This window comes from Primulina tabacum, chromosome 18 (assembly GCF_025594145.1).
Source record: "Primulina tabacum isolate GXHZ01 chromosome 18, ASM2559414v2, whole genome shotgun sequence".
Lineage (NCBI taxonomy): Eukaryota > Viridiplantae > Streptophyta > Magnoliopsida > Lamiales > Gesneriaceae > Primulina > Primulina tabacum.
In genome coordinates, this window is record NC_134567.1 from 32493067 (window position 1) to 32518574 (window position 25508).

The 25508-nt window shown below is 32.7% G+C and overlaps 1 protein-coding gene across 1 annotated transcript; it reads right to left on the reverse strand.

Annotated features, from left to right (window-relative positions):
* Nucleotides 1-1134: 1134 nt before the first annotated feature.
* On the reverse strand, nucleotides 1135-25466 carry LOC142532523 (uncharacterized). Its single transcript, XM_075638799.1, has 15 exons — nucleotides 25295-25466; nucleotides 24484-25071; nucleotides 22924-23554; nucleotides 22478-22827; nucleotides 21975-22334; nucleotides 21721-21869; nucleotides 21546-21570; nucleotides 19375-21192; nucleotides 19133-19291; nucleotides 18824-19003; nucleotides 5507-5741; nucleotides 2697-2763; nucleotides 2509-2581; nucleotides 1855-2397; nucleotides 1135-1621 (listed from the first exon to the last, which is right to left on the reverse strand). Exons 1-15 carry the CDS (start codon nucleotides 25451-25453, stop codon nucleotides 1271-1273), a joined length of 5688 nt encoding a protein of 1895 aa, XP_075494914.1. The 5' UTR covers nucleotides 25454-25466; the 3' UTR covers nucleotides 1135-1270.
* Between the last annotated feature and the right edge of the window lie 42 nt (nucleotides 25467-25508).

Below are 25508 nucleotides of genomic sequence, written 5' to 3' on the forward strand. Positions count from 1 at the left end.
TTTTATTCCCATAATCTTGCATGTCTTGTTATTTCCCAAGACAAAACACCTGGCTTCTACCTCGATTAAATCATGAAACCAACCTTTGTTGGAGCACATGTGAAACGAGCACCCAGAATCGAGTACCGAATCTACATTCGATTCAATGATTGTTTCTAGTGACACTTCTGTTGTATCATATACATCGCTTGCTACTCCGGAATCCCCACTTTCTTTTTTCTTATCACGATTTACAATTTTCTTGTCTGGGCAATCTTTTTTGAAATGGCATTCTTTGTGACAAATGAAGCATTTCAATTTTCTCTTTTTCTTGGAACGTGATATGCTTCTCTAATTTTTCAGATCCCTTTTCACCGATCTCCCTATGATCATCAGACCCTCACCTCGCAATTCTTCCATTACTTCATGCTTTCTCTGCAACTCCATAGAATTCAGCAAATGTAGCCTAATTGCTAGAGCACTTCATCACCAAATGACAGCAAGATCGTGCTATGTTCTTTGGAATCATGATCCTCTATCTTCTTCTTGTCAATCAAAGTTTCTAAGATTTATGAATTAACTACATTTGATAATCCACTGTGCACCAAGAGGGCCTTCAACGGCCCATAACCACCACCGCTTTGAAATTTATACGATATAGTGCGATATTCGCATTGTGAACAGATTTCTCTGGATGCAAGTATCACCTTTTGGAAATTCTTAGCAAAAAATGAAAATTTAAGTGGATGAGTAGATCGAGCCTTTGGTGTTTGCACACTCTCTTGGGTATCAAGTGTAGCAAATAGATCCTCATCAGTAAACATGATATCGTTCGACGTTGATACTTGAAATTGTCACGTTCTCCTTATATAAAACCAGTTAATTACGAATGTTGTATTTTCACAATTATCAAATTGGTGATGTATAATTATCAACAATTGTACTGGACGAATTTTTAAAATTGTATGGGATTGTGTTCAAGAAATTCGAAACCCCGACTAGATTAAAAAATATATTTTGAATTTGGTGCATAGATTAAGATTTACATCAAGACGAAGAAGATAAGAGGGATTCGAAGAAATATAGACAGCTAAATTTGGGATGATGAGACCATTCAAGCCCAGAAATGCCATATTCCGACGGTCAGGTCCACTATAACAATAACCACCACCTGTCCAAGTATAATTTCCCATAAAACCGTCTGATTGTCATACTCTACCAATCCAAACAAAGGGGAAAAAAAACCTCAGAGAGCCTATACGGAGGAGTATATATTATCATTCATGGCCAGCTAATAACCAGGGCTATGGCGCTTGAGATTTACGTTGGCGAACAAACCCATATTTCCCAGCCAGAATACAAGTATAACAACAACGCTTGTAAGACTTACCCACATCCACTGCTGCCATTTTTTCCCGTTTCGATTGCGAAAAGGTGGGGGGAGGGATTTGGTATTGTTTTGCTTGCTCGCAATTGGAGTTTTTTTAGGCTTTTTAGTTGGTGTGCAAGAGGAATTGTCACTCACTTGTATTTCTTCCTTGACGATATCCACAGCTTCACTAGTTTCACTGTTATCATACACATCTGTCGACGCGGAAGCAGCTTTCTTTCTCTCTTTCTTTCTCAATTTCTTCTCCTTCTCCTACACGCTTGAATAGATACTTAGTATTGAAGAAACAGAGAGTGAGCGAAAAGATAAGTGGTAGTAGTTGTAGAATTGAATCAAGAATACAAAGATTACGTGTCTATATATCTAGGGTAAAAACAAAAAGAACAAAATGATAATAATAATACATTCTAACAAGTTTCATGTCGTCATGCGTGACAGGAAAACAGATAACAAATAGAAACAGAACAAGATCCATAAAGATTCACCTTTTCTTTGAGTTCCGCTCTCAGTTCTTCTCTCATTTGCACCTTCTCATCATGCCGTTTTTTATTCTCACGTACCTCCTTAGCCTTCGCTAGCTGCTCCAAACGAAGTTCCTCTTTCTTCTTAGTTTCAGCCTCATCCCTTCTAATTTGTTCTTCCTTGTTCCTCCTCATTTTCACAGAATCCTCTTCCTGCATCTCATCAGTGATTTCTCTACCAGAAACATCAGTCGAGGAATTGCCTAACTGATCCTTGGATTCTCTCACTGTCTTCATTGATTGGACATCTGTGGCCACATTTTCTAAAGACATTTGTTGCTTCAGCTCCACAGATTGACATGATATGGAATCAACATTGGCAGGTATCGAGACCATCTTATCATTTCTTTCTTTATTATCACAAATGAGTAGGTTAGGAGGCTTCTCATCAGGGCCGAGTGAACGACCATCCAAAGTGCCCAATCTCCTCAGAGTACTCCTTGCATTGAACCTGGCATACTCATTTCGAAATTCCCCATTCCCGTTCCAGAGTTTCATAAAACCTGGCTACGTCTGGGTCATCACAGGCGCAACGATTCACTAAGGCAAGCTTAAGCGCTCGCTAGTCTAGCTTTGGAAGTTCACTCAGACACGCTTTAGTAAATTTTTTTTAATTACTTGTTTAAAACAAAAAGCCCAAACCCAAACCCTTGCAACCCAACGCTCAAACACTGGAATAAGAAGAAGAGACCTATAAATAAAAGAAGGAGGTGAGATCATCTGCATCTAAAATAACAAAAAAAGACCGATTTAACTTCTTTTGGGATGAAGAGAAAGAAGAAATTGATGTTGATCAAGAAAATTACGAAGACCAAGAAGAATACAGAAAGTTCTGAGAACTCTGATGATTCGATGGAAAAAGATGAACTTGATCTGGATAATTGAATAATTTTAATCATGTTACTAATTACTATGAACTTATTGATTATTTTTTGTTTTGATAGGGATTGTAACTTAATTATTTCATATTTTAATATATTTATTCTAACATAAATATTTTTTTTAAAAAAATTTAAAACTTGTGTCTTGCTTCGTTAAGGCACGCGCCTGAGGCTCCATGGCACTTGTGTGCTTTGGCCGCTTTGGGCCCTTGACATCTATGCATAATACATTCCATGACCATTACCAGTTTAACCGAGGTAACACGTAACAAGAAGTTTTTTTAAGGAGCAAATATCGAGACATATTTGAGAAATTGTTGATTGTGATGTAACTGCAAAAGAAGCGCCATGATAGAAAAATAGGACATCGTGGGTGACAAAATACCTAATCCACTGTATTGATCTCCACAAAGAATTAAAACATGCATTTCATTCCTCTGTTTAATACTTTACTTTAGGGTAGAAATGTGATTGGACGATAACAATCAGTCAATGTTAAATAATAATCAGTGATTTAAACGACAAACAGACACTACATCCAGCATTAAGGAAAACTTCATTCTTTTTTCCAATTGGCTGGTTACCTAATGGCTAGTTTGTCCTTCTATATTTTTCTCGTCATTTAAATTGACGAGACTTTTAAGATCCTCCAGTTTTATGTTTCTCAAATATTGCATGTTCTGCAGCATAGTCAATAAAAGTTTGCAACTCATGTGCCTAGGATTAAGGCAAGGCAAGACTCAGCCTTTGTGCCTAGAAATATGCCAAGGCTCAATCACTCAATGAGGCGTGCACCATTAATCATAAAACACATGCATTGGTATGCTTAGAGCCCAATGCATGTTTTATGCATGCCTTAAATCAAATAATTGTGTAATTTTAAGTTAAATCCATGAGTTTGTCATTCATATTTTCTCACCCTCGGATAATACTCGAATGTTTGAAAATTGCATATAACATGCTACTTGACATAATTTCTTCATACTTTTAAATTGTATAAAATATAAATATTATTACTTGGCAGATTTTAGCTCAATAAGGTGCACACCTTGCGCCAGGAGCCTAGATTGATCAGGTCATAAATGCTCCTTAGTGTGTTGTGTGCCGTTAATAACTATATTGATGGAGTTCATTTCCATCAGTCACACGCTATTTCCATTTTCAGGAAACCAGAACCAATTTTTTGAACCCTAAGCTGCCATGTAATTTGAGAGTTCTCTATTGATTTGGGTCAGTATGGTCAAAACATTGAAAACGCAGAAGACTTTTCAGTTTATCATATTGGTGCTCGAGAGAAACTCGACAGATGTACTTATTAGCCCGAGTAATTGGTCAGGTCATACGAGTTTTTTTTGGAAGTATTTGTCTGAGCTCGAAGCACCAAGTAGACAATGTATACTTAAACTTAACCGAAAGTGTTAAAAACTTGAATGATGAATCATATCTTTACTTTGGTCAATTAACTCCGGATATTTTAAGGATGGAAATCCAAATCAATATTTTCCTTTTCCTATCTTTCCTTTTATATTTTCATATTCTCTATTTTGTTTTTCGGCGTCTATGTAACTTATTTTTTAATTAGTTAAATGTAAGAAAATATGGTGCCACTTGGTCTGGCATAAACTCTTTATTAGTTCGAAAATTTGGAATTAGATTTCATAGTGATCCTGAGGAAACTTTTGACATAGTGTTTGTAAATGAATTTGAAAGTCAATGGAATATAAGCAAAGATGGATGCAGATTATATGAGAAAAAAGGTAAAAATATGTAATGATTGGTAGAAGAAGGTAAACTACTGTCTCTGATAATTTTCTGAAATGTGTGGTCATGTATGTAATGGTTAAAAGTTTTGGAACAAGAAAAACTGTTTTGTGTCTAATAGTTAGAGTAGAGAAAAGATCCACTATTGAGTTCCTCGCCAACCATACAAAATTCATTATTATTTCCATCATATATATACACCACCCAAATATTCTAATTTTAAAATGTTTTCACTCACATTCGGATAACTAAAACCAAACATACTTTCAAACAACAAAATATGACTTCAACTTCAAACAAATTTTAACTATACTTTTTAAAAAATATAAAAATTTCAAAGACTGCTTTCAGCATATCTGAGTTTGAAGTTATTAAAAGCTCCACCAAATGTCACCAAAGATATTAATTGATTTTTTTTAAAAAAACACGTGTTAAGCTTTCAGTGGAGAATTCTCCACTCCAAAGCATAGTTAATAAGGATTCAAGAGACAAAGGAAATGGATGCCCCGAGCTTAGGTAAAGGAGAGTGGTGTGCGTTGTTGAAGCATTTATAATGCATAAAATTCTAGATAGCAAAAGTAATATATATTTCACATAACATCAAACATGTACTTTATAACTGACAACAAAAGAACAAATACTTATCGTACAGACAAGCATGTATGATCATCATAGTTATTTCACCTAAAATTTGAAACATCTGCATTTAAGGCACACCTGTAGCCTTTAAAGGGGCACAAAGGTGCACATCTTAACAAATGGCTATGCCTTGGCTTGAACCTAAAGACAGGGAAATTGTATGTTTTAATAACAATGTCCAAACCCCAACCAAACAAGGCCTATATCTTTCCTTGTAATATCCTCTTTTCACAGTTCCAAAATAGTATATACTTCAGTACTTCACAAAGAATTTCTAGTTTTAGACTTAAACTCATCATTGTACTTGTTAAGTGCACATGTGCCTTTCTAGTAGCAATAAAAAGTGAATACATGCATGTTGAAACGAGGTCTTACCTTCTGTGAGAGTTGTTCTCTCAAAGTCAGCCATCTAGCATATGCTGCTCGGCGAATATCATCAGCGGCTCTGAATTGAGCTTGCAGTTCCTTAATCTTCTTGTTTTCAATATCATATTTATTCTCAGCTTCCACGATCGCTGTCTGGGCGATTGACATTCTGTCTTTAAGGGTAGCAAGCTCTTTCCTTAAAATCTGCACATGACAATACATAATAATAATGATAAATAGCCAGATGAGTTAAGGTTTTCACTGTGTGCAACTTTTCACACCACAATTCGAAATTAACCTTGACAACTATAAGGCAGTCATCTGAATAATGGTAGAGGATAATGCAAAAAAAAAATGGTACCATGAGTAACCGATGCTTTGAAATAAGTGCGAACATAAATGTTTTCGGGGTTTTATCCGATCATATAAGGTTCACACACATTAAGTTGGAACTGGATATGGGTTGATTATTGGATACCCACCAAAATAAACATTATGCTGGTGGGTAGGCATATCTATTCAGGATCTGATAAGAAACCCTACAGTTTAATAGAACAAAAATATTCCATCACTGGAATATATTCAGGTAAACAATCCTAAAGCACTCTTGGAAAAATTTCAAGAATGATATTCCAGGTAAAAAATCCTAAAGCACTCTTGGAAAAATTTCCGGAATGCAAATCTCAAAGAGAATGAAAGTTTAAAAGTTGAAAACATAAAAATACATCTTAGAAGTTCAAAGATGCAACCTGAGAAAGAAACCAGCACATCGAATGAGATAAAAAAACAACAGTTATTTAAGAGATTATAGAACAATTACTACGACGACATGCAAGCCTTTGTCCCACCAAGTGGGGTTGGCTACATGAATTCTCCTCCGGCTTATTCCACCAAGAATGTTTTCGTTGAGAATTTTCATATATCAAAGTTGTATCCTACGCCATGATATAATCATGATAATTAAACATATTTGGCATTGCCTGAAAAGTGTTTAATTGCCTGGCTTGACCAAGAGGTGAACCCCAATTATTAGCTGGGAAAATTTTATTTATAATCATTTTAGAAAATGCAAAATCGCGATTGCGATCCATATGTTGTATTTCAACCGAACCGGTTTCTACCAGGATTGTTTCAAAATAATCCCTCGTTTTTCTTCCCAATATGGGTTGTGAATCTTTAATTAAATAGCTTTGAGCTATATGGATTGGTGATAAACCTTTTAAGTCTTTATCAACAGGACAACAATTAAGACATCCTGAAATTAAATAAGGATATTTTAATTCCTCTTTCGATCCTTTTAATGCAAATATTGCATTATGATAGTAGTGAATTTCATAGGCAGTATCATCATTTGCAAATTCTTTTATTGGGTCAAATTTCTCTTCTTCTGTAGTAGCCATATTAGGCTGAGAAACTGTTGCACCTTTTTTAAAAGGTGGTTTATTCATGGGCTTTTTTCCCGTTGCTGGTCGTTTGAGAACTGTCTTCCAAGTTGGATCCCTGCAAAAATTCTCTGGTTAGAAAATCTGGTAAAGAATTAGATTTTCCAGAGATATGTTCAATATCAAAATCAAAACATACTAATATAGCTTGCCATCTAGCAAATATTTGTTTTGATGCTATTACTTTAACATCTTTTAAAAGAATATCTTTGGCAGATTTGCAATCGACTCTTAATAAAAACTTCTTATTTAAAAGATCACTTTCAAATTTTGTAATACATTTAACAATTGAAAGAATTTCTTTCTTTATCGTAGAGTAATTCTTTTGAGTATTATTCCAAGTTCCAGAAGTATATCTGACAAGAATTTCTTTAGATGTATTATCTATTTTTTGTTCAAGTATTCCTCCATATCCAATATCAGAGGCGTCTGTTTCAACTATTTTAAATGCTTCAGGATTAGCAATAGATAAACAAGGGAGTTCTTTAACTCTTTCTTTTATTTTTTGTATTGCCAAAGTATGATTATTAGTCCATGGTTGAGGATTTTTCTTCAATCTTTGAAATAATAATTTACAATCTTGTGCAAGATCTTTATAAAAATCTCCTATATAATTAAGGCTTCCAAGAAATCTCTGTAATTGATTTACATCAGTGATTTTATCAGGAAATTTATCAGCAAAAACAATTGCTCTTTCAATAGGAATCATTATTCCATTTTCAATATAATGTCCTAAAAATTTTATCTTAGCTTGAAAGAGTTTTACTTTTTTCTGATTTACAGCTAAGCCAGCTTTTTAGTAGCTTGAACAAATATATTCAAATGTTTAAAATGTTGATCAATATTATCAGAATATATAAGAACATCATCTATATAAACGATGATATAATCTATATATGAATTATAAATCTCATTCATTATGTTTTGAAATTCCATTGGAGCATTTTTTAATCCAAATGACATTACATTCCATTCATAATGTCCAAATGGTACAATAAAAGCTGTTTTATATTTATCTTCTTCTTTTAGAAGAATTTGATAAAATCCTGATTTTAAATCAAATGAAGAGAATATTTTTCCTTTAAATAATCTATTTAATAGATCTCTTTTATTTGGTAATGGATGCTTTATCCATTTTAATGCTTTATTAAGCGGTTTATAATGCGGTTTATAATTAATAACAAGTCTAGGAGCTCCTCTTTCTATTTCAGCTGCATTTTCTACATAGAAAGCTGGACAACTCCAAGGACTATTACTTGGTCTAATTAAATCCTTTTTAAGAAGATTATCTATTTCTTCTTTGCAATAGTTTAAAAGTCTAGGTCCCATAGCAATAGGCCTTGCTTTTGTAGGAATTTTATCCTCATTAAAACCATATGTATAGGGAAGACTAGCTTGATGTTTTTTCCTATTCCAAAAGGCATTAGGAACATCTGCACATATCTCTTTAGATATGGTTTCTGAAATAATTTTTATTTTTTCTTGAATTTTATCAGAATTTATTTTTTCTTTAATATTTTTAAAAAGAACTTCATCTTTTAATGAAGTAACAAAATTTTCTTTATTAGCTACTATTTTTTTCAAAATATTGATAGATTTTGAAATTGGTATTGTTGTAAATGGAAAGAATAAATCATTTCCTTTGATGTTGGTATATAACCCCTTTTCACTAATTTTATTAATGGGAAACAACATTTGGAAAAATGGAGTTCCTAAAATAACGGGAGTAGAAATATTTTTAATAAGAATGAAAGTAGTATTTAAACAAACTCCAGAATTACATATTGCTACATCGGACAATTTGTAATTAACTATAAGAGGTTGCTTATTAGCAGCTGTTATAAACTGAGTGGTCTTTTTATAATATTTATAAGGAACAATTCCTTCACTGATGCAATTTACATCAGCTCCTGTATCTAATAATGCTTCAATTGTAATTTTAAATTTTTTATTAATAATTAATGTTACTTTTGAGTACCATTTTTGAGAAATAATTTGATCAATTTTATTGATCCAAATCATTTGATTTATTTCATTATCATTATCATCTTTGGGTAAAATTTCTTCTTCTTCTTCTTCATCAGAAGTGAAATCTTTTTCCCAAATATAATTATTATTAATACTAAGAGTATTTACTCTTTCTTTTAAATATTTGATCTCAGATTTTATCTGATCTATTTCTCCTTTTAATTCGGATATTGTAGGTTCTCTCTCTTTTTGTTTAGCTTTTTCTAATATTTTATTATAAGAATATAATTAATGTTCTTGTACCGTATTTTGTACAAGTTTAGTAGGCTTATGATTTGCCATATTTAAATAATGTTCTATAGCTTTTCTTTTTTCTATAGGATCTTTTATTTGATCTATGAGATCTAAAATGAAATTTTCTTCATTTGATATAACATTTATTTCTAAGCCCATAAAATTTATAAGACAAGTATCACAATCACAATCTGGTTCACAGATTTTATGTTCTGATATTTCAGAATCATTATCTGAATTACTATTAGAATATTCAGAAAATTCATTATCAATAATATTGATATAAAAATCTTTTTGTTTTAAATTTTCTTCTTTATTAAGAAGAATATTTATCAATGATGCTTTTAAATCGTTGTTTATACTAAGATTATTAGTCTTTTTCTTGACATAACACTTATTAGCCTTATGCCCAATTTTTTCACATTTCCAGCATACTGGAACTTTATTAGAATTATTTTTTATGGGTTTTTAAAATTTTCTCTTAGAATATTTTTTAGATTTTTCTTTATCTTTTAGCTAATGTTTCTTCCTTTTAAAAGGAAATCTTTTTCTTTCCTTATCCCTTTTAGGATATTGTATTGGTTGAAAGCCTATTTGCTCACAAAAGTCACCAATAATATTTCGATTTTCTTCTTTTTGCATATCAAACTGCCTTTTTAACTTGATATCATTACAAAGAGTTATATCTTCTGCAGTTATTTATGCAGATAAATCTCCATAAGTAAGAATACTCCAATCTGTAGAGTTTGTTGGAGATTTAGATTTTAATCTATTTTTAACTCTTTCAGCAAAAAGAACTGGAAATCCAGAAATAAATTTTTCTTTCCAGAAATTTGCATTGCAATCATTTCTAGTTAAGACTTTTGTCATAAACACATCTTTATACCATCTAAATTCAGATAGTGTTGGACATCTCAAATTCATTAATTGTTCTTGAGATCTATCTAATTGAAGTTCATTAGCTCCAATAAAATTAGATAGAATGGTATAAATTAGTGTATTAACTGCATCTGACTCTTCTCTTCCATTAAGATCAATTATAGAAGAATTAATAATTTTATTTTTTGCATCTTTTGAGAGGTAAAAATCCCACCAACCTTGAAGTTGGCCAGTAAAACCAGTAATAATGGCTTGAGCAATTTGCCTATCATTATTACCTTTTATTTTTGCGGCAGAAGAGTATATTAACATTTGTTTAATAATAGTTTTAATCTGATATTCAGATTTACCGTCTATGTTCCATTCAGTAATGGCTTCACCATTAAACTGAACATAATCTTTCTTTTCTTCAATTTGAAGATCAATAGGTGTTGCCTTTTTATAAAAAGATTTTACAATTGAAACTTTATGCATTTTATTAATCTGTATTTCATCTTCAGACGAACTTGAAAAATTTTCAAGTTGTTCATCTTTGGTAATTAGTGAAATAGATCCTTTTTCTTTTACATTAATTTTTTGTAATATGTCTATTAGACCTTCCATAAAATTTTCATCTTTTTTAGAACTTAAAAGAAAATTTTCTTGTTTAAGATTAGGAGGAGGCTTTATCATCAAAGTTTTTGAACTTTCTCCACAAGAAATTTCTTGTTTGGATTTAGATAAAATCTCTTCTATTCTTGTAGTTTGATTTCTTAAAGAATGTAAAGTTAGATTGGTAAAATTATTTTGCTGAATTATATGGTCAAAATTACCATTTCCTAATTCAGATTTTATAGGAGCATCATATATCTCTTTGTTGCCCTTTTTAATTTGTAGAGTAGTAAATGGAGGATGAATCTCAAAAGATTCTTCTCCTGTTTCATGAACATATAATTTATATGTTGATTCAAGAGTATTTATAAAAGACTCATCTTTAAAATTTGGAAATATTTTATTTCTTGTTGGAAAATATAATTTTTCCATTCATTTGAAGAAATCCAAATTTAATTTAGTTTCTTCAACCCATGCGGTATATCTTGAAGAATATAGATTTTGTTGTTTTGAGTTTAAACAACTTAAAAACCATTTTTTCTTATTTAGATTTTTAATCTTTTCTAAACTTTTTTGAATAGAATTGTTATTATTAATAACCATAACATTATAACCCATATAAGAAAAAGCAGGAGAATTAGATTTTCTATTATTAACAGAATAACTTCTCTGAAATCTAGAAGTACTAGATTCAGGAAGATCAACCTTATATTCTGGTTGACATATATTATCATTAGTCTTTTGAAGACCAGATATACTAATTTTTTCAAAATCAGATGTGGAAGAAGAAGTAGAATTTCTACTTTCTTCTGGGAGTTTAATTCTTAGATGTCTTTGGGATGAGAATTTTATTTCAACATCACCATCTACATATTTTTCTATACTTTCTAATTTTCTCGATTCTTCTTTAATAGTAGGAGCAATATTCTCCATTTTCCAGATTTCTAGTAAAGTAACCTGATTCCAATTTATTGTTTTAGGAATCATTATATTACTTTTATTAACATCAGTTATAAAGAGTGTAGTTTCACCTCTTTTAGAACTAATTTGATTAGTATTAGTTCTAAAATTAATAATTAATTTTTTATTTTTAGTATTACTATTTGGAGATTTATTTTTTGTAAAAGATCTTATTATTTTATCCATTAAGAATTAAGTAGATACTGTCAAGGATTTATACCAACCTTACCCTTTGGCTTTACAGGCTTTACGGAACCTGACTTAAAGATTTCTCCTGGGTAGAGCTACCTTCTTTATGAGATAAAAGAATAGGATATATTACAAAAATAAAACTTTATTGAAAAATTTCTTCATAATAATGGCTCTGATACCACTATTACAACAACCAACAACAATCAAACCTTAATAAAGGTAGAAAATTAAAATTATTCTTCAAGCTGTGAGCTCTGCTTCTCGAATGCCTTTAAGGTAATTGGATCTTTCCAAACTAGGATACGTGAACCACTGTTTATAAACAGGATTGACTTCTGGATCTTTTAATTGATTTTCAAGAATCTCAATTTGAGATTTTATTAATTTGATCTTCTTTTTTAGTTTCAACAAATAATTTGCAGATGACATGATATAATCGAAAGGTGGATCATAAATATAATCATAAGACATATACTTACATTATTTTGTTGAAGCTGGAAAGATGAAGAGAAAACTTCGAAACTTTTATTGCTAGAAAGATGTAGTAGAGTGTTTTCAGTGTGTGGATCACAAAGGAAATCCACTCCTTAAATAAACGAAACTTAAAACAGTACATCCTATAAAACTATGACACGTATTACTTAGAAGATAAGCATACAAGCACAACAATTCATATCAATAATACAAACTTTTTATAATAGACTTTTAGTCATGCCATCCAGCTCATCATCTCATTATGCATTCAATAATGCAAAAATGTCATCATCTCCTTCATACGGATCTTGAGCATCTTGCTCTGGATTGTCTTGTTCTGTCATTGGAGTATCATCCTCAGTCTTTTCTTTTCCTTTGGAGGAGGTAGAAGTTGATGCTTGTGTAGATAAATTTGATTTTTCACCAAAGACTTCAGAAAACATAGAAGTAATGTTATTTTTATCCAAATGTTGGAAAAGCTCTTTGAGTAATGTGGTCTGATTTGGGATATCATGATTCAAATTTTTCATTGTCTCCCTGGCTGGTCCGAGAGCAATTATCCCATGTCGATCATAGATTTTTCCTTCTGCAAAGAAGTCTTCTTTGCCCCACCATTTTATTAAAATTTTTCGGATTAAAATAGTAGGGGAGAATTTGATTTCAAACTTTTCTTTAGCCATCTCTTGTAGTCCATACTCCCATCGTATAATCCATGGAACATTGTAATTTATGACAAATTGGATTATGGCAGTTAATCCATCAAATTGAGTATTTGCTTGTTGGAATTTAATCCATATATTTTTCTATACTTTCTAATTTTCTAGATTCTTCTTTAATAGTAGGAGCAATATTCTCCATTTTCCAGATTTCTGGTAAAGTAACCTGATTTTAATTTATTGTTTTAGGAATCAATATATTACTTTTATTAATATCAGTTATAAAGAGTGTAGTTTCACCTCTTTTAGAACTAATTTGATTAGTATTAATTCTAAAATTAGAAATAGTTGAATTCATAACTTTATAACATATTCTATATAATAGAACAACATTTTCTGTTCCATCTATCATATCGAAGCCTTAAGTCTTTATATTTAATGTGAGGGCTTTCATTATATTTGGATCAGAAAGAGAGATAGGAAATAGAAAATCTAATTCTCCTATATGTGTTATAATGTTATGGTTATTAATAATAACAATTCTATTCAAAAAAGTTTAGAAAAGATTAAAAATCTAAATAAGAAAAAATGGTTTTTAAATTGTTTAAACTCAAAACAAAAAAATCTATATTCTTCAAGATATACCGAATGGGTTGAAGAAACTAAATTAAATTTGGATTTCTTCAAATGGATGGAAAAATTATATTTTCCAACAAGAAATAAAATATTTCCAAATTTTAAAGATGAGTCTTTTATAAATACTCTTGAATCAACATATAAATTATATGTTCATGAAACAGGAGAAGAATCTTTTGAGATTCATCCTCCATTTACTACTCTACAAATTAAAAAGGGCAACAAAGAGATATATGATGCTCCTATAAAATCTGAATTAGGAAATGGTAATTTTGACCATATAATTCAGCAAAATAATTTTACCAATCTAACTTTACATTCTTTAAGAAATCAAACTACAAGAATAGAAGAGATTTTATCTAAATCCAAACAAGAAATTTCTTGTGGAGAAAGTTCAAAAACTTTGATGATAAAGCCTCCTCCTAATCTTAAACAAGAAAAATTTCTTTTAAGTTCTAAAAAAGATGAAAATTTTATGGAAGGTCTAATAGACAGATTACAAAAAATTAATGTAAAAGAAAAAGGATCTATTTCACTAATTACCAAAGATGAACAACTTGAAAATTTTTCAAGTTCGTCTGAAGATGAAATACAGATTAATAAAATGCATAAAGTTTCAATTGTAAAATCTTTTTATAAAAAGGCAACACCTATTGATCTTCAAATTGAAGAAAAGAAAGATTATGTTCAGTTTAATGGTGAAACCATTACTGAATGGAACATAGACGGTAAATCTGAATATCAGATTAAAACTATTATTAAACAAATGTTAATATACTCTTCTGCCGCAAAAATAAAAGGTAATAATGATAGGCAAATTGCTCAAGCCATTATTACTGATTTTACTGGCCAACTTCAAGGTTGGTGGGATTTTTACCTCTCAAAAGATGCAAAAAATAAAATTATTAATTCTTCTATAATTGATCTTAATGGAAGAGAAGAGTCAGATGCAGTTAATACACTAATTTATACCATTCTATCTAATTTTATTGGAGCTAATGAACTTCAATTAGATAGATCTCAAGAACAATTAATGAATTTGAGATGTCCAACACTATCTGAATTTAGATGGTATAAAGATGTGTTTATGACAAAAGTCTTAACTAGAAATGATTGCAATGCAAATTTGTGGAAAGAAAAATTTATTTCTGGATTTCCAGTTCTTTTTTGTGAAAGAGTTAAAAATATAATAAAATCTAAATCTCCAACAAACTCTACAGATTGGAGTATTCTTACTTATGGAGATTTATCTGCAGAAATAACTGCAGAAGATATAACTCTTTGTAATGATATCAAGTTAAAAAGGCAGCTTGATATGCAAAAAGAAGAAAATCGAAATATTATTGGTGACTTTTGTGAGCAAATAGGCTTTCAACCAATACAATATCCTAAAAGGGATAAGAAAAGAAAAAGATTTCCTTTTAAAAGGAAGAAACATTAGCTAAAAGATAAAGAAAAATCTAAAAAATATTCTAAGAGAAAATTTTAAAAACCCATAAAAAATAATTCTAATAAAGTTCCAGTATGCTGGAAATATGAAAAAATTGGGCATAAGGCTAATAAGTGTTATGTCAAGGAAAAGATTAACAATCTTAGTATAAACAACGATTTAAAAGAATCATTGGTAAATATTCTTCTTAATAAAGAAGAAAATTTAAAACAAAAAGATTTTTATATCAATATTATTGATAATGAATTTTCTGAATATTCTAATAGTAATTCAGATAATGATTCTGAAATATCAGAACATAAAATCTGTGAACCAGATTGTGATTGTGATACTTGTCTTATAAATTTTATGGGCTTAGAAATAAATGTTATATCAAATGAAGAAAATTTCATTTTAGATCTCATAGATCGAATAAAAGATCCTATAGAAAAAAAAAAGCTATAGAACATTATTTAAATATGGCAAATCATAAGCCTACTAAACTTGTACAAGAAATGTTAAAAATATATGGATTAAATTCCAACAAGCAAATACTCAATTTGATGGATTAACTGCCATAATCCAATTTGCCATAAATTACAATGTTCCATGGATTATACGATGGGAGTATGGACTACAAGAGATGGCTAAAGAAAAGTTTGAAATCAAATTCTCCCCTACTATTTTAATCCGAAAAATTTTAATAAAATGGTGGGGCAAAGAAGACTTCTTTGCAAAAGGAAAAATCTATGATCGACATGGGATAATTGCTCTCGGACCAGCCAGGGAGACAATGAAAAATTTGAATCATGATATCCCAAATCAAACCACATTACTCAAAGAGCTTTTCCAACATTTGGATAAAAATACCATTACTTCTATGTTTTCTGAAGTCTTTGGTGAAAAATCAAATTTATCTACACAAGCATCAACTTCTACCTCCTCCAAAGGAAAAGAAAAGACTGAGGATGATACTCCAATGACAGAACAAGACAATCCAGAGCAAGATGCTCAAGATCCGTATGAAGGAGATGATGACATTTTTGCATTATTGAATGCATAATGAGATGATGAGCTGGATGGCATGACTAAAAGTCTATTATAAAAAGTTTGTATTATTGATATGAATTATTGTGCTTGTATGCTTATCTTCTAAGTAATACGTGTCATAGTTTTATAGGATGTATTGTTTTAAGTTTTGTTTATTTAAGGAGTGGATTCCCTTTGTGATCCACACACTGAAAACACTCTACTACATCTTTCTAGCAATAAAAGTTTCGAAGTTTTCTCTTCATCTTTCCAGCTTCAACAAAATAATGTAAGTATATGTCCTATGATTATATTTATGATCCACCTTTCGATTATATCATGTCATCTGCAAATTATTTGTTGAAACTAAAAAAGAAGATCAAATTAATAAAATCTCAAATTGAGATTCTTGAAAATCAATTAAAAGATCCAGAAGTCAATCCTGTTTATAAACAGTGGTTCACGTATCCTAGTTTGGAAAGATCCAAAATTACCTTAAAGGCATTCGAGAAGCAGAGCTCACAGCTTGCTGCTTAAAGTTGAAGATTTGAAGAATAATTTTAATTTTCTACCTTTATTAAGGTTTGATTGTTGTTGGTTGTTGCTCTGGATTGTCTTGTTCTGTCATTGGAGTATCATCCTCAGTCTTTTCTTTTCCTTTGGAGGAGGTAGAAGTTGATGCTTGTGTAGATAAATTTGATTTTTCACCAAAGACTTCAGAAAATATAGAAGTAATGGTATTTTTATCCAAATGTTGGAAAAGCTCTTTGAGTAATGTGGTCTGATTTGGGATATCTTGATTCAAATTTTTCATTGTCTCCCTGGCTGGTCCGAGATAAATTTTTCTTTCCAGAAATTTGCATTGCAATCATTTCTAGTTAAGACTTTTGTCATAAACACATCTTTATACCATCTAAATTCAGATAGTGTTGGACATCTCAAATTCATTAATTGTTCTTGAGATCTATCTAATTGAAGTTCATTAGCTCCAATAAAATTAGATAGAATGGTATAAATTAGTGTATTAACTGCATCTGACTCTTCTCTTCCATTAAGATCAATTATAGAAGAATTAATAATTTTATTTTTTGCATCTTTTGAGAGGTAAAAATCCCACCAACCTTGAAGTTGGCCAGTAAAACCAGTAATAATGGCTTGAGCAATTTGCCTATCATTATTACCTTTTATTTTTGCGGCAGAAGAGTATATTAACATTTGTTTAATAATAGTTTTAATCTGATATTCAGATTTACCGTCTATGTTCCATTCAGTAATGGCTTCACCATTAAACTAAACATAATCTTTCTTTTCTTCAATTTGAATATCAATAGGTGTTGTCTTTTTATAAAAATGTTTTACAATTGAAACTTTATGCATTTTATTAATCTGTATTTCATCTTCAGACGAACTTGAAAAATTTTCAAGTTGTTCATCTTTGGTAATTATTGAAATAGATCCTTTTTCTTTTACATTAATTTTTTGTAATATGTCTATTAGACCTTCCATAAAATTTTCATCTTTTTTAGAACTTAAAAGAAAATTTTCTTGTTTAAGATTAGGAGGAGGCTTTATCATCAAAGTTTTTGAACTTTCTCCACAAGAAATTTCTTGTTTGGATTTAGATAAAATCTCTTCTATTCTTGTAGTTTGATTTCTTAAAGAATGTAAAGTTAGATTGGTAAAATTATTTTGCTGAATTATATGGTCAAAATTACCATTTCCTAATTCAGATTTTATAGGAGCATCATATATTTCTTTGTTGCCCTTTTTAATTTGTAGAGTAGTAAATGGAGGATGAATCTCAAAAGATTCTTCTCCTGTTTCATGAACATATAATTTATATGTTGATTCAAGAGTATTTATAAAAGACTCATCTTTAAAATTTGGAAATATTTTATTTCTTGTTGGAAAATATAATTTTTCCATTCATTTGAAGAAATCCAAATTTAATTTAGTTTCTTCAACCCATGCGGTATATCTTGAAGAATATAGATTTTGTTGTTTTGAGTTTAAACAACTTAAAAACCATTTTTTCTTATTTAGATTTTTAATCTTTTCTAAACTTTTTTGAATAGAATTGTTATTATTAATAACCATAACATTATAACCCATATAAGAAAAAGTAGGAGAATTAGATTTTCTATTATTAACAGAATAACTTCTCTGAAATCTAGAAGTACTAGATTCAGGAAGATCAACCTTATATTCTGGTTGACATATATTATCATTAATCTTTTGAAGACCAGATATACTAATTTTTTCAAAATCAGATGTGGAAGAAGAAGTAGAATTTCTACTTTCTTCTGGGAGTTTAATTCTTAGATGTCTTTGGGATGAGAATTTTATTTCAACATCACCATCTACATATTGAACTATGTTTTCCTAATTTTCCTATCTCTCTTTCTGATCCAAATATAATGAAAGCCCTCACATTAAATATAAAGACTGAAGGCTTCGATATGATAGATGGAACAGAAAATGTTGTTCTATTATATAGAATATGTTATAAAGTTATGAATTCAACTATTTCTAATTTTAGAATTAATACTAATTAAATTAGTTCTAAAAGATGTGAAACTACACTCTTTATAACTGATATTAATAAAAGTAATATAATGATTCCTAAAACAATAAATTGGATCAGGTTACTTTACCAGAAATCTGGAAAATGTAGAATATTGCTCCTACTATTAAACACCATACCAACATTAGATAAAAAGAATAAGGTATGCATACCTTTAAACGTTCTTCAGCATCCTCTCTTTGTTCAAGAGCCTGCTGGATTTCGCTTTGGCTACCCATGTTACAAGACAATTGTTCACGGAGCTGCTTCAGTTGCTTGATCTCACGGATTAGCTCCTTTTCTTCCCGCAATGGCAGTGATTCATGTTGTATCATATGTTCTATATTGGTTATCTGCCAAGAGGCACAATTGAATCATGCAAAAAATTATGAAAGGATGATTTCTGACTCTGACAAGCCAAATGCATTCAAACAAGTAAAGTGCAAGTGTTTATACATAAAAGTGGGTGAGAAAATGCTTACCCGGCTATCTATATCCTCAATAGATATTGCATTCTTAGCTTTGTTAATTAAAGACCGAAGAGAACTTATTTCCATGCGCTTCAATGCCAGCAAGTTCCGTAAGCTTCTGGTTTCACCCTTGGCATGTTCATAATCAACACAATGAATCTGATTGTTGGCCTAATACAAGAAGAATTATTTTGTAACCAATGTGTCCTTAAACATCACGTAGAAAACATTAATTTGATGGATGGAGCTCTTACTCTTTTCTCCTGGATTTCAGCTTGAATAGCATCCCTAAGTTTTGTCTTCTCATTGATTTCTAGTTTTGCAGCCTTGAGCTGTTCTTTATGTTTTTCATCATTAAACCTTGGAATCCTAATAAAAAAGTTGAACGGCTTTGGCACAACATCAACACTCACATCCTCACCAGTGATAACATCAGTACTGGAACCCTTTGATGAAACTTTTGATATGTTTTCAATCCGAATTCCTGTGTCCTCATTTGCTTGAAATAACAAGGTCTCAGCCTTACTTCCCACAACACCACATAATTGTTCTCCCACATTTTTAACTTCAGCAGATTCCACAATAATGTTGGCATAAACTTCTTCGTCAACAACAAAGTTATCTAAAATCACTACCCCCCTTGTGACCGTGACATGACTTGTAGACTCTACATTGTCCAAAGCAGAAAAATCATGACAATCATGTTCCATTTCCTGATCTGTACAAGTATGAGAGTCGGTTCCATCTTCAGATTTCCAACTTGAAACTTCAGCTCCAGCATGGGCATTATGACCTTCATAAGTTTGTTCCTTTTCAATGTGAACAACCGTTTCAAGAGTTGGATCACAGCCTGAGCTTATGCTGTTTACACCATATGCATCCTGGCCGTTAAAAACAAAAGGTCCATTCTCAACAGCATGTGATTTTGCACCATTAATAGATGAAGAAGATGCAATCACTAACATTTCAACATCATAATCTGTATATTCAGTCAGAGACTCATGAACCCCACCACTTAAAGCGGAAAAGCTCTGAGACAGCACAGGACCCTCGGTCTCATTGTCAGAGATCATACTTACATGGGACATTTTGTTCAAATAAGAAAGCTCGCCGGGGTCTTTAGGATATTGAATATTGTTTTCAACATGAAATACAGAAAATTCTTTAATTTTCCCCTTTGAGACCTGGTGGCAAAAAGTTCCGAGATGACAATCCATATTAATTGCCTCTCCTTTTTCTTCAGCTAAGCTGCACTGTACTCTGTTTCCAGGGACTATACTCCACTTCACGTCATCCCCTGCCACACCCAAAGCTGACTGTGCCTCCACTTCAATTGTCTCCATTTTGTTACCAATTGGATAACATTCCAAACCCGGATTTAAGAAAGGTGCTTGGGCAACTTCATCTTCCACTCTTTCCATAACCAACCTTGTAAAATTTATCTTATTTTCTTCCAAATGACAATCAGCCACATCTTCAAACGAAAGTTGAGATGTCTCAGTTGATCCCAATATAATTTCACGCTCACATACATCTTTGGTTTGAACAGAGATATTCACGGGTGACAACATATTTATATTCCCTTCCTCTCCTGATTTTGCGACCAACCCCAAGTTCGGAGCTTCAGATTCCTGATTCTTTTCCAGACCAGAAGAGGATTTTGATATGATCTGCTCCTCTGCCTTTTTCCTTTCAGTATTTGCCACACTTTCAGTTTTCTCATTTCGGTCATTGGGCTTCTCTGCTACAATTAACTCCGAGATTTCAATTTTTCTCTTTGGATCACCATCCTGTTTAATTTCAGCTTTTGCCCCACATTCAGTTTTCATAAAGCGATACTCTATTTGATCTTGGATACAATCTCCATCCCAATCTCCATCCCCCAAGGAACTTGTTGGGAAATTACCCCGAAGCGATGCCGACCACGATGATAATAGTATCCAAACTTGCGGAATAAAATAATCAACAAGAACACAAAGATTTACGTGGTTCACCCAAAATAGGCTACGTCCACGGAGCACTGCAACTTTTATAACCGAAAGAAATATTACAACAAGTGTATACACCAATACACTCAATATTTCTCACACTCCCAAACCCGAGTATACCGAGAAAATAATTTCTCTAACTCACACAAGAGAATTCCCGCACTCAAGAAAAAAAATACACTCTTTTTTTCTATACACTCTCTTTTTATCAAAGCTGAAAAGCTTTTGATTTTGGGATACTGAAAGCAAATAAGGAAGAATCAATTTATAACAGAATTCTTAAGCCAAAATTGAAAATCTCCCGATGTGGGATTTCATTTTTTGATTTTTTTTAATTCCAAGTGGGCCCCACCTCATTAAAAACTCACCTAACAATTATCCCACTTGAAGACTTGATTTCAATCATGTCTTCATACCATCAGTACAGTAGCTCATACCTCCTTTGTTAGTGCAGGAGACCAACTGAAGTCAAACACAACTTCAGTTTTTCAATGATAACAGCCTTCGTGAGCATATCAGCTGGATTCTTGCTTCCAGGAATCTTCTCAAGCTTCAAGACTCCATTCACCCGATCTCTAAGGATCCTCATTCCAAAGATTTGTTTTGCAGCACCCCAAATCCTTCAAAGCAAATTCCTTTGATAACTCTTTCCCGAGTTTATCAATCTCCTCCAGACAAGCTCCTGCTACCAACATATCATCTACATATATCAGTAGTATGATATAATAACCATCAAGCTTCACATAACAGCAGTGATCAGCCTGATGCCTCAGAAAAACATCATTATTCATTACACCATCAAACTTCTTGTACCACTGTCTTGGAGCTTGTTTGAGACCATACAAGCTCTTCTGAAGTTTGCACACCATTTTCTCTTTCACTCGTACTTCAAATCCCTGTGATTGATTCATTTCTTCATCTAGCTCACCATGAAGAAACATCGTCTTTACATCTAACTGTTCCAGATGTAAATCTTCTTTTACCATCAATTCAAGTACAGTCCTGATAGTAGTTAACTTTACCACCAAAGAGAAAATATCAGTGTAACCAATGACTTTCTTTTCACCTTTTACAACAAGAATTTCTTTGTACCGCTTGCTACCGTCATATTCTAACCGGTACTCCCACTTGCTATGTAAAACCTTTTTACCTTCAGGAAGTTCTGACAACTCCCACATGTGATTGGATGACAGTGAATCCATCACATCTTCCATGGCTAACTCCCACTGTTTAAAGGTCTCATAAACATCCGATTTATATTTCACAAAATAAACCCAAAATTTCCTGCTCGAATCGTCAACAGTAGTGCCATAATATCTTGAGTGATCTCCAAGGGATGTCACAGGAGATGGTCCACATACATCAGTACCAGCTCCAAATCCGCCGATTTCGGTTCTCTAACCTCTTTTGAAAAGCTCACCTTTTTCTGCTTTCCAAAAAATACAGCTTCACACAGCTTGTGTTCAACGATCTTTAATTCCGGTAGCTTTCCATTTGAAACAAGCATTTTCATTTCCTTCTCACTCGTATCCCCAAGCCTACTATGCCATAGACTTGAATTAGCTCCAGCATCCACAGCCGCTAATTTATTTCTCAAACTGGAAGTCATATAAAGTGTTCCAGATTTCTTTCCCCGAGCAACAATCATGGCTCCCTTTTTCACTTTCCAAGAACCATCACCAAAGGTCACCTTATGACCTTCGTCGTCAAGCTGTCCCACTGAAATCAGATTGTGTGTCAACTTTGGTACATGCTTTACTTTGTTGATTTTTCAGACAGATCCATTTGTCATCTTCATCCGGATATCACCCATACCAATTATTTCCAAAGGTTTTCCATCAGCCATGAAAACTTTTCCGTAATCTCCAGCAATATAATTATCGAATACATCACGATTACCAGTGGTATGAAACGAAGCTCCCGAGTCCATAACCCAAGAATCAACCGGGCTTTCCATGGATAGTAATAGAGCATCATGTACCTCCTCAGTAACAACATTAGCGTCGTTCTTTGTTGATTTGCAATTCTTTTTCAAGTGACCAGTCTCACCACAGCTCCAGCACTTCATATTCTTTTCAAATGTGTTATTGTCTTTTCCATTTCTTGACTTGGATCTACCATGCCATTGGTTAAAACTCTTTTCGCCACTCCTGCCCCTTCCTCTATTCTCGAGATTTAGAGCAGATCTCGATGATGTTCCTTCACCCGAATCCATCCTGCGAACTTTTTCAGCAAGAATTTGATCTCTAACATCATTGAATTGTAGCTTTCTTTTTCCAACAGAGTTGCTAACCGCTGCCCGCATTGGTTCCCAATTGTCTGGTAAAGACGCCAAAAGAATAAGTGCCCGAATTTCATCATCAAATTTAATTTCAACCGATGTTAGCTGTGAGACAATGGTGTTGAATTCATTGATGTGTTTAGCCACCGATGCATCTTCTCTCATCTTCAAGTTAAATAACTTCTTCATGAGATGTACTTTATTATTTGCCGATGGCTTTTCGTACATGTCCGACAAAATGGACATCATTTCCTCCGTTGTTATTGCCTCCGACACGTTATGTGCTACGTTCTTCGTTAGGGTCAATCGTATTACACCTAACACTTGTCGGTCAAGAAGCTTTCAGTCATCATCCTCCATCTTTTCCGGCTTCTTTCCTGATAGAGGTTGATGCAACTTCTTGCTATACAAATAATCTTTAATCTGTAACCGCCAGAACGAAAAATCTATTCCGTCGAACTTGTTGATTCCCGGTATTGATCCATCATCTCCGGCCATCACTTCTCCAGCCTTAGCAAAAAAAATCTAAAAAATCTTTTCTGATGTGGAAGATCAGACAAAGCTGCAACCACAGAGCATACTCAGAATTCTTAAGAATTTTCACAACAAGGCTCTGATACCAGTTGTTGGGAAATTACCCCGAAGCGATGCCGACCACGATGATAATAGTACCCAAACTTGCGGAATAAAATAACCAACAAGAACACAAAGATTTACGTGGTTCACCCAAAATATGCTACGTCCACGGAGCACTTGCAACTTTTATAACCGAAAGAAATATTACAACAAAAGTATACATCCAATACACTCAATATTTCTCACACTCTCAAACCCGAGTATACCGAGAAAATAATTTCTCTAACTCACACAAGAGAATTCCCGCACTCAAGAAAAAAATACACTCTTTTTTTCTATGCACTCTCTTTTTATCAAAGCTGAAAAGCTTTTGATTTTGGGATACTGAAAGCAAATAAGGAAGACTCAATTTATAACAGAATTCTTAAGCCAAAATTGAAAATCTCCCGATGTGGGATTTCATTTTCTGATTTTTTTAATTCCGCGTGGGTCCCCACCTCATTAAAAACTCACCTAACAGAACTCTCTTGGTTTGAGGTATTGTCATTTACCAACAAAGGCTTCACATAGGTTCTTTCCACATTCCCGTTTTCCCCCTCCTTTAAAGGCTTGCAAACTTCACCATTATCGAAATCCAAAGTCCCATTTTGAGCATCCAACTCCGGCCGGCATTTAGTTTTCAGAGTATTCTCTTCGATAGTATCTAGGAACGCAACTCCATCCACAGGAGAGGTCTCGTTCTCTGCTGAAATGCCATTTATGACAGAAGGATACCCATGGATTGCCTCTGCCATACCATTCTTCCCACCCATCAAAGACTCATCAACATCAGTTTTTAACTCAAAATGCTCGACAAAGGACTTTGCTTCGAGCACGCTACTCACATCTACCGCAGCTACAACCTTAATTTCGAAGGAATCAGCATCAGCCTCGGTGACAAAAACATAGGAACTGTCGGGATCACTTTCTAGATCTTCGTTGTCCATCCCATTGCGATTAGGCTTGGGGAAATCATGGGTAGAGCATGTATCTAACCCGGATATCCCCGCATTTCCAGCCACCTCGGGCGCCACCTTACAAAACCCAGTTTCAGCCGCCATCCCGAACTACCCAATGACACATCAAAATTATCTATGTAAAAAAAGAAACTCGTTCACGTACATATATATAAAAAAATCATCATGTAAACATATATATGAACATGCAAACTTGTCAAATTAAAATTGAAATCCGCGGAAACGGAAAAGATATGGTGAAATTAAAGAGAGATACAAAAATAAAATAAAATAAAATTGATGATTGCATGCAGGAAATGAAGGACTGTAGTACCGAGAAAGGGACGAAGAATCTGGATCCGAGGGGTGGAACGAACTCGGAGATCAGGAGCGACCAAAATTGATACTGAATTGAGTGAGTAGCCGTAGCCGTAGCCTCTCTGTGTTGATTGTCCAGAAGAGTGTGTGAGAACTGGCAAGGGAAAAGAAACATCTGGCAAAGTGAGACTCAGCTTTATATACTAACTGGCATGGGATTTCAAATCCAT

Bases quoted from the DNA above. Each gene is read 5' to 3' on its own strand.
- LOC142532523 (XM_075638799.1), bottom strand. From the start codon at position 25,453: ATGTTTCTTTTCCCTTGCCAGTTCTCACACACTCTTCTGGACAATCAA. The intron at 21,193-21,545 runs GTATGAGCTACT...GAAATATTGAGT, and splicing joins CTCCTGCACTAACAAAGGAG to GTATTGGTGTATACACTTGT. The intron at 1,622-1,854 runs GTGAATCTTTAT...TCAAGCGTGTAG, and splicing joins GAGCGGAACTCAAAGAAAAG to GAGAAGGAGAAGAAATTGAG.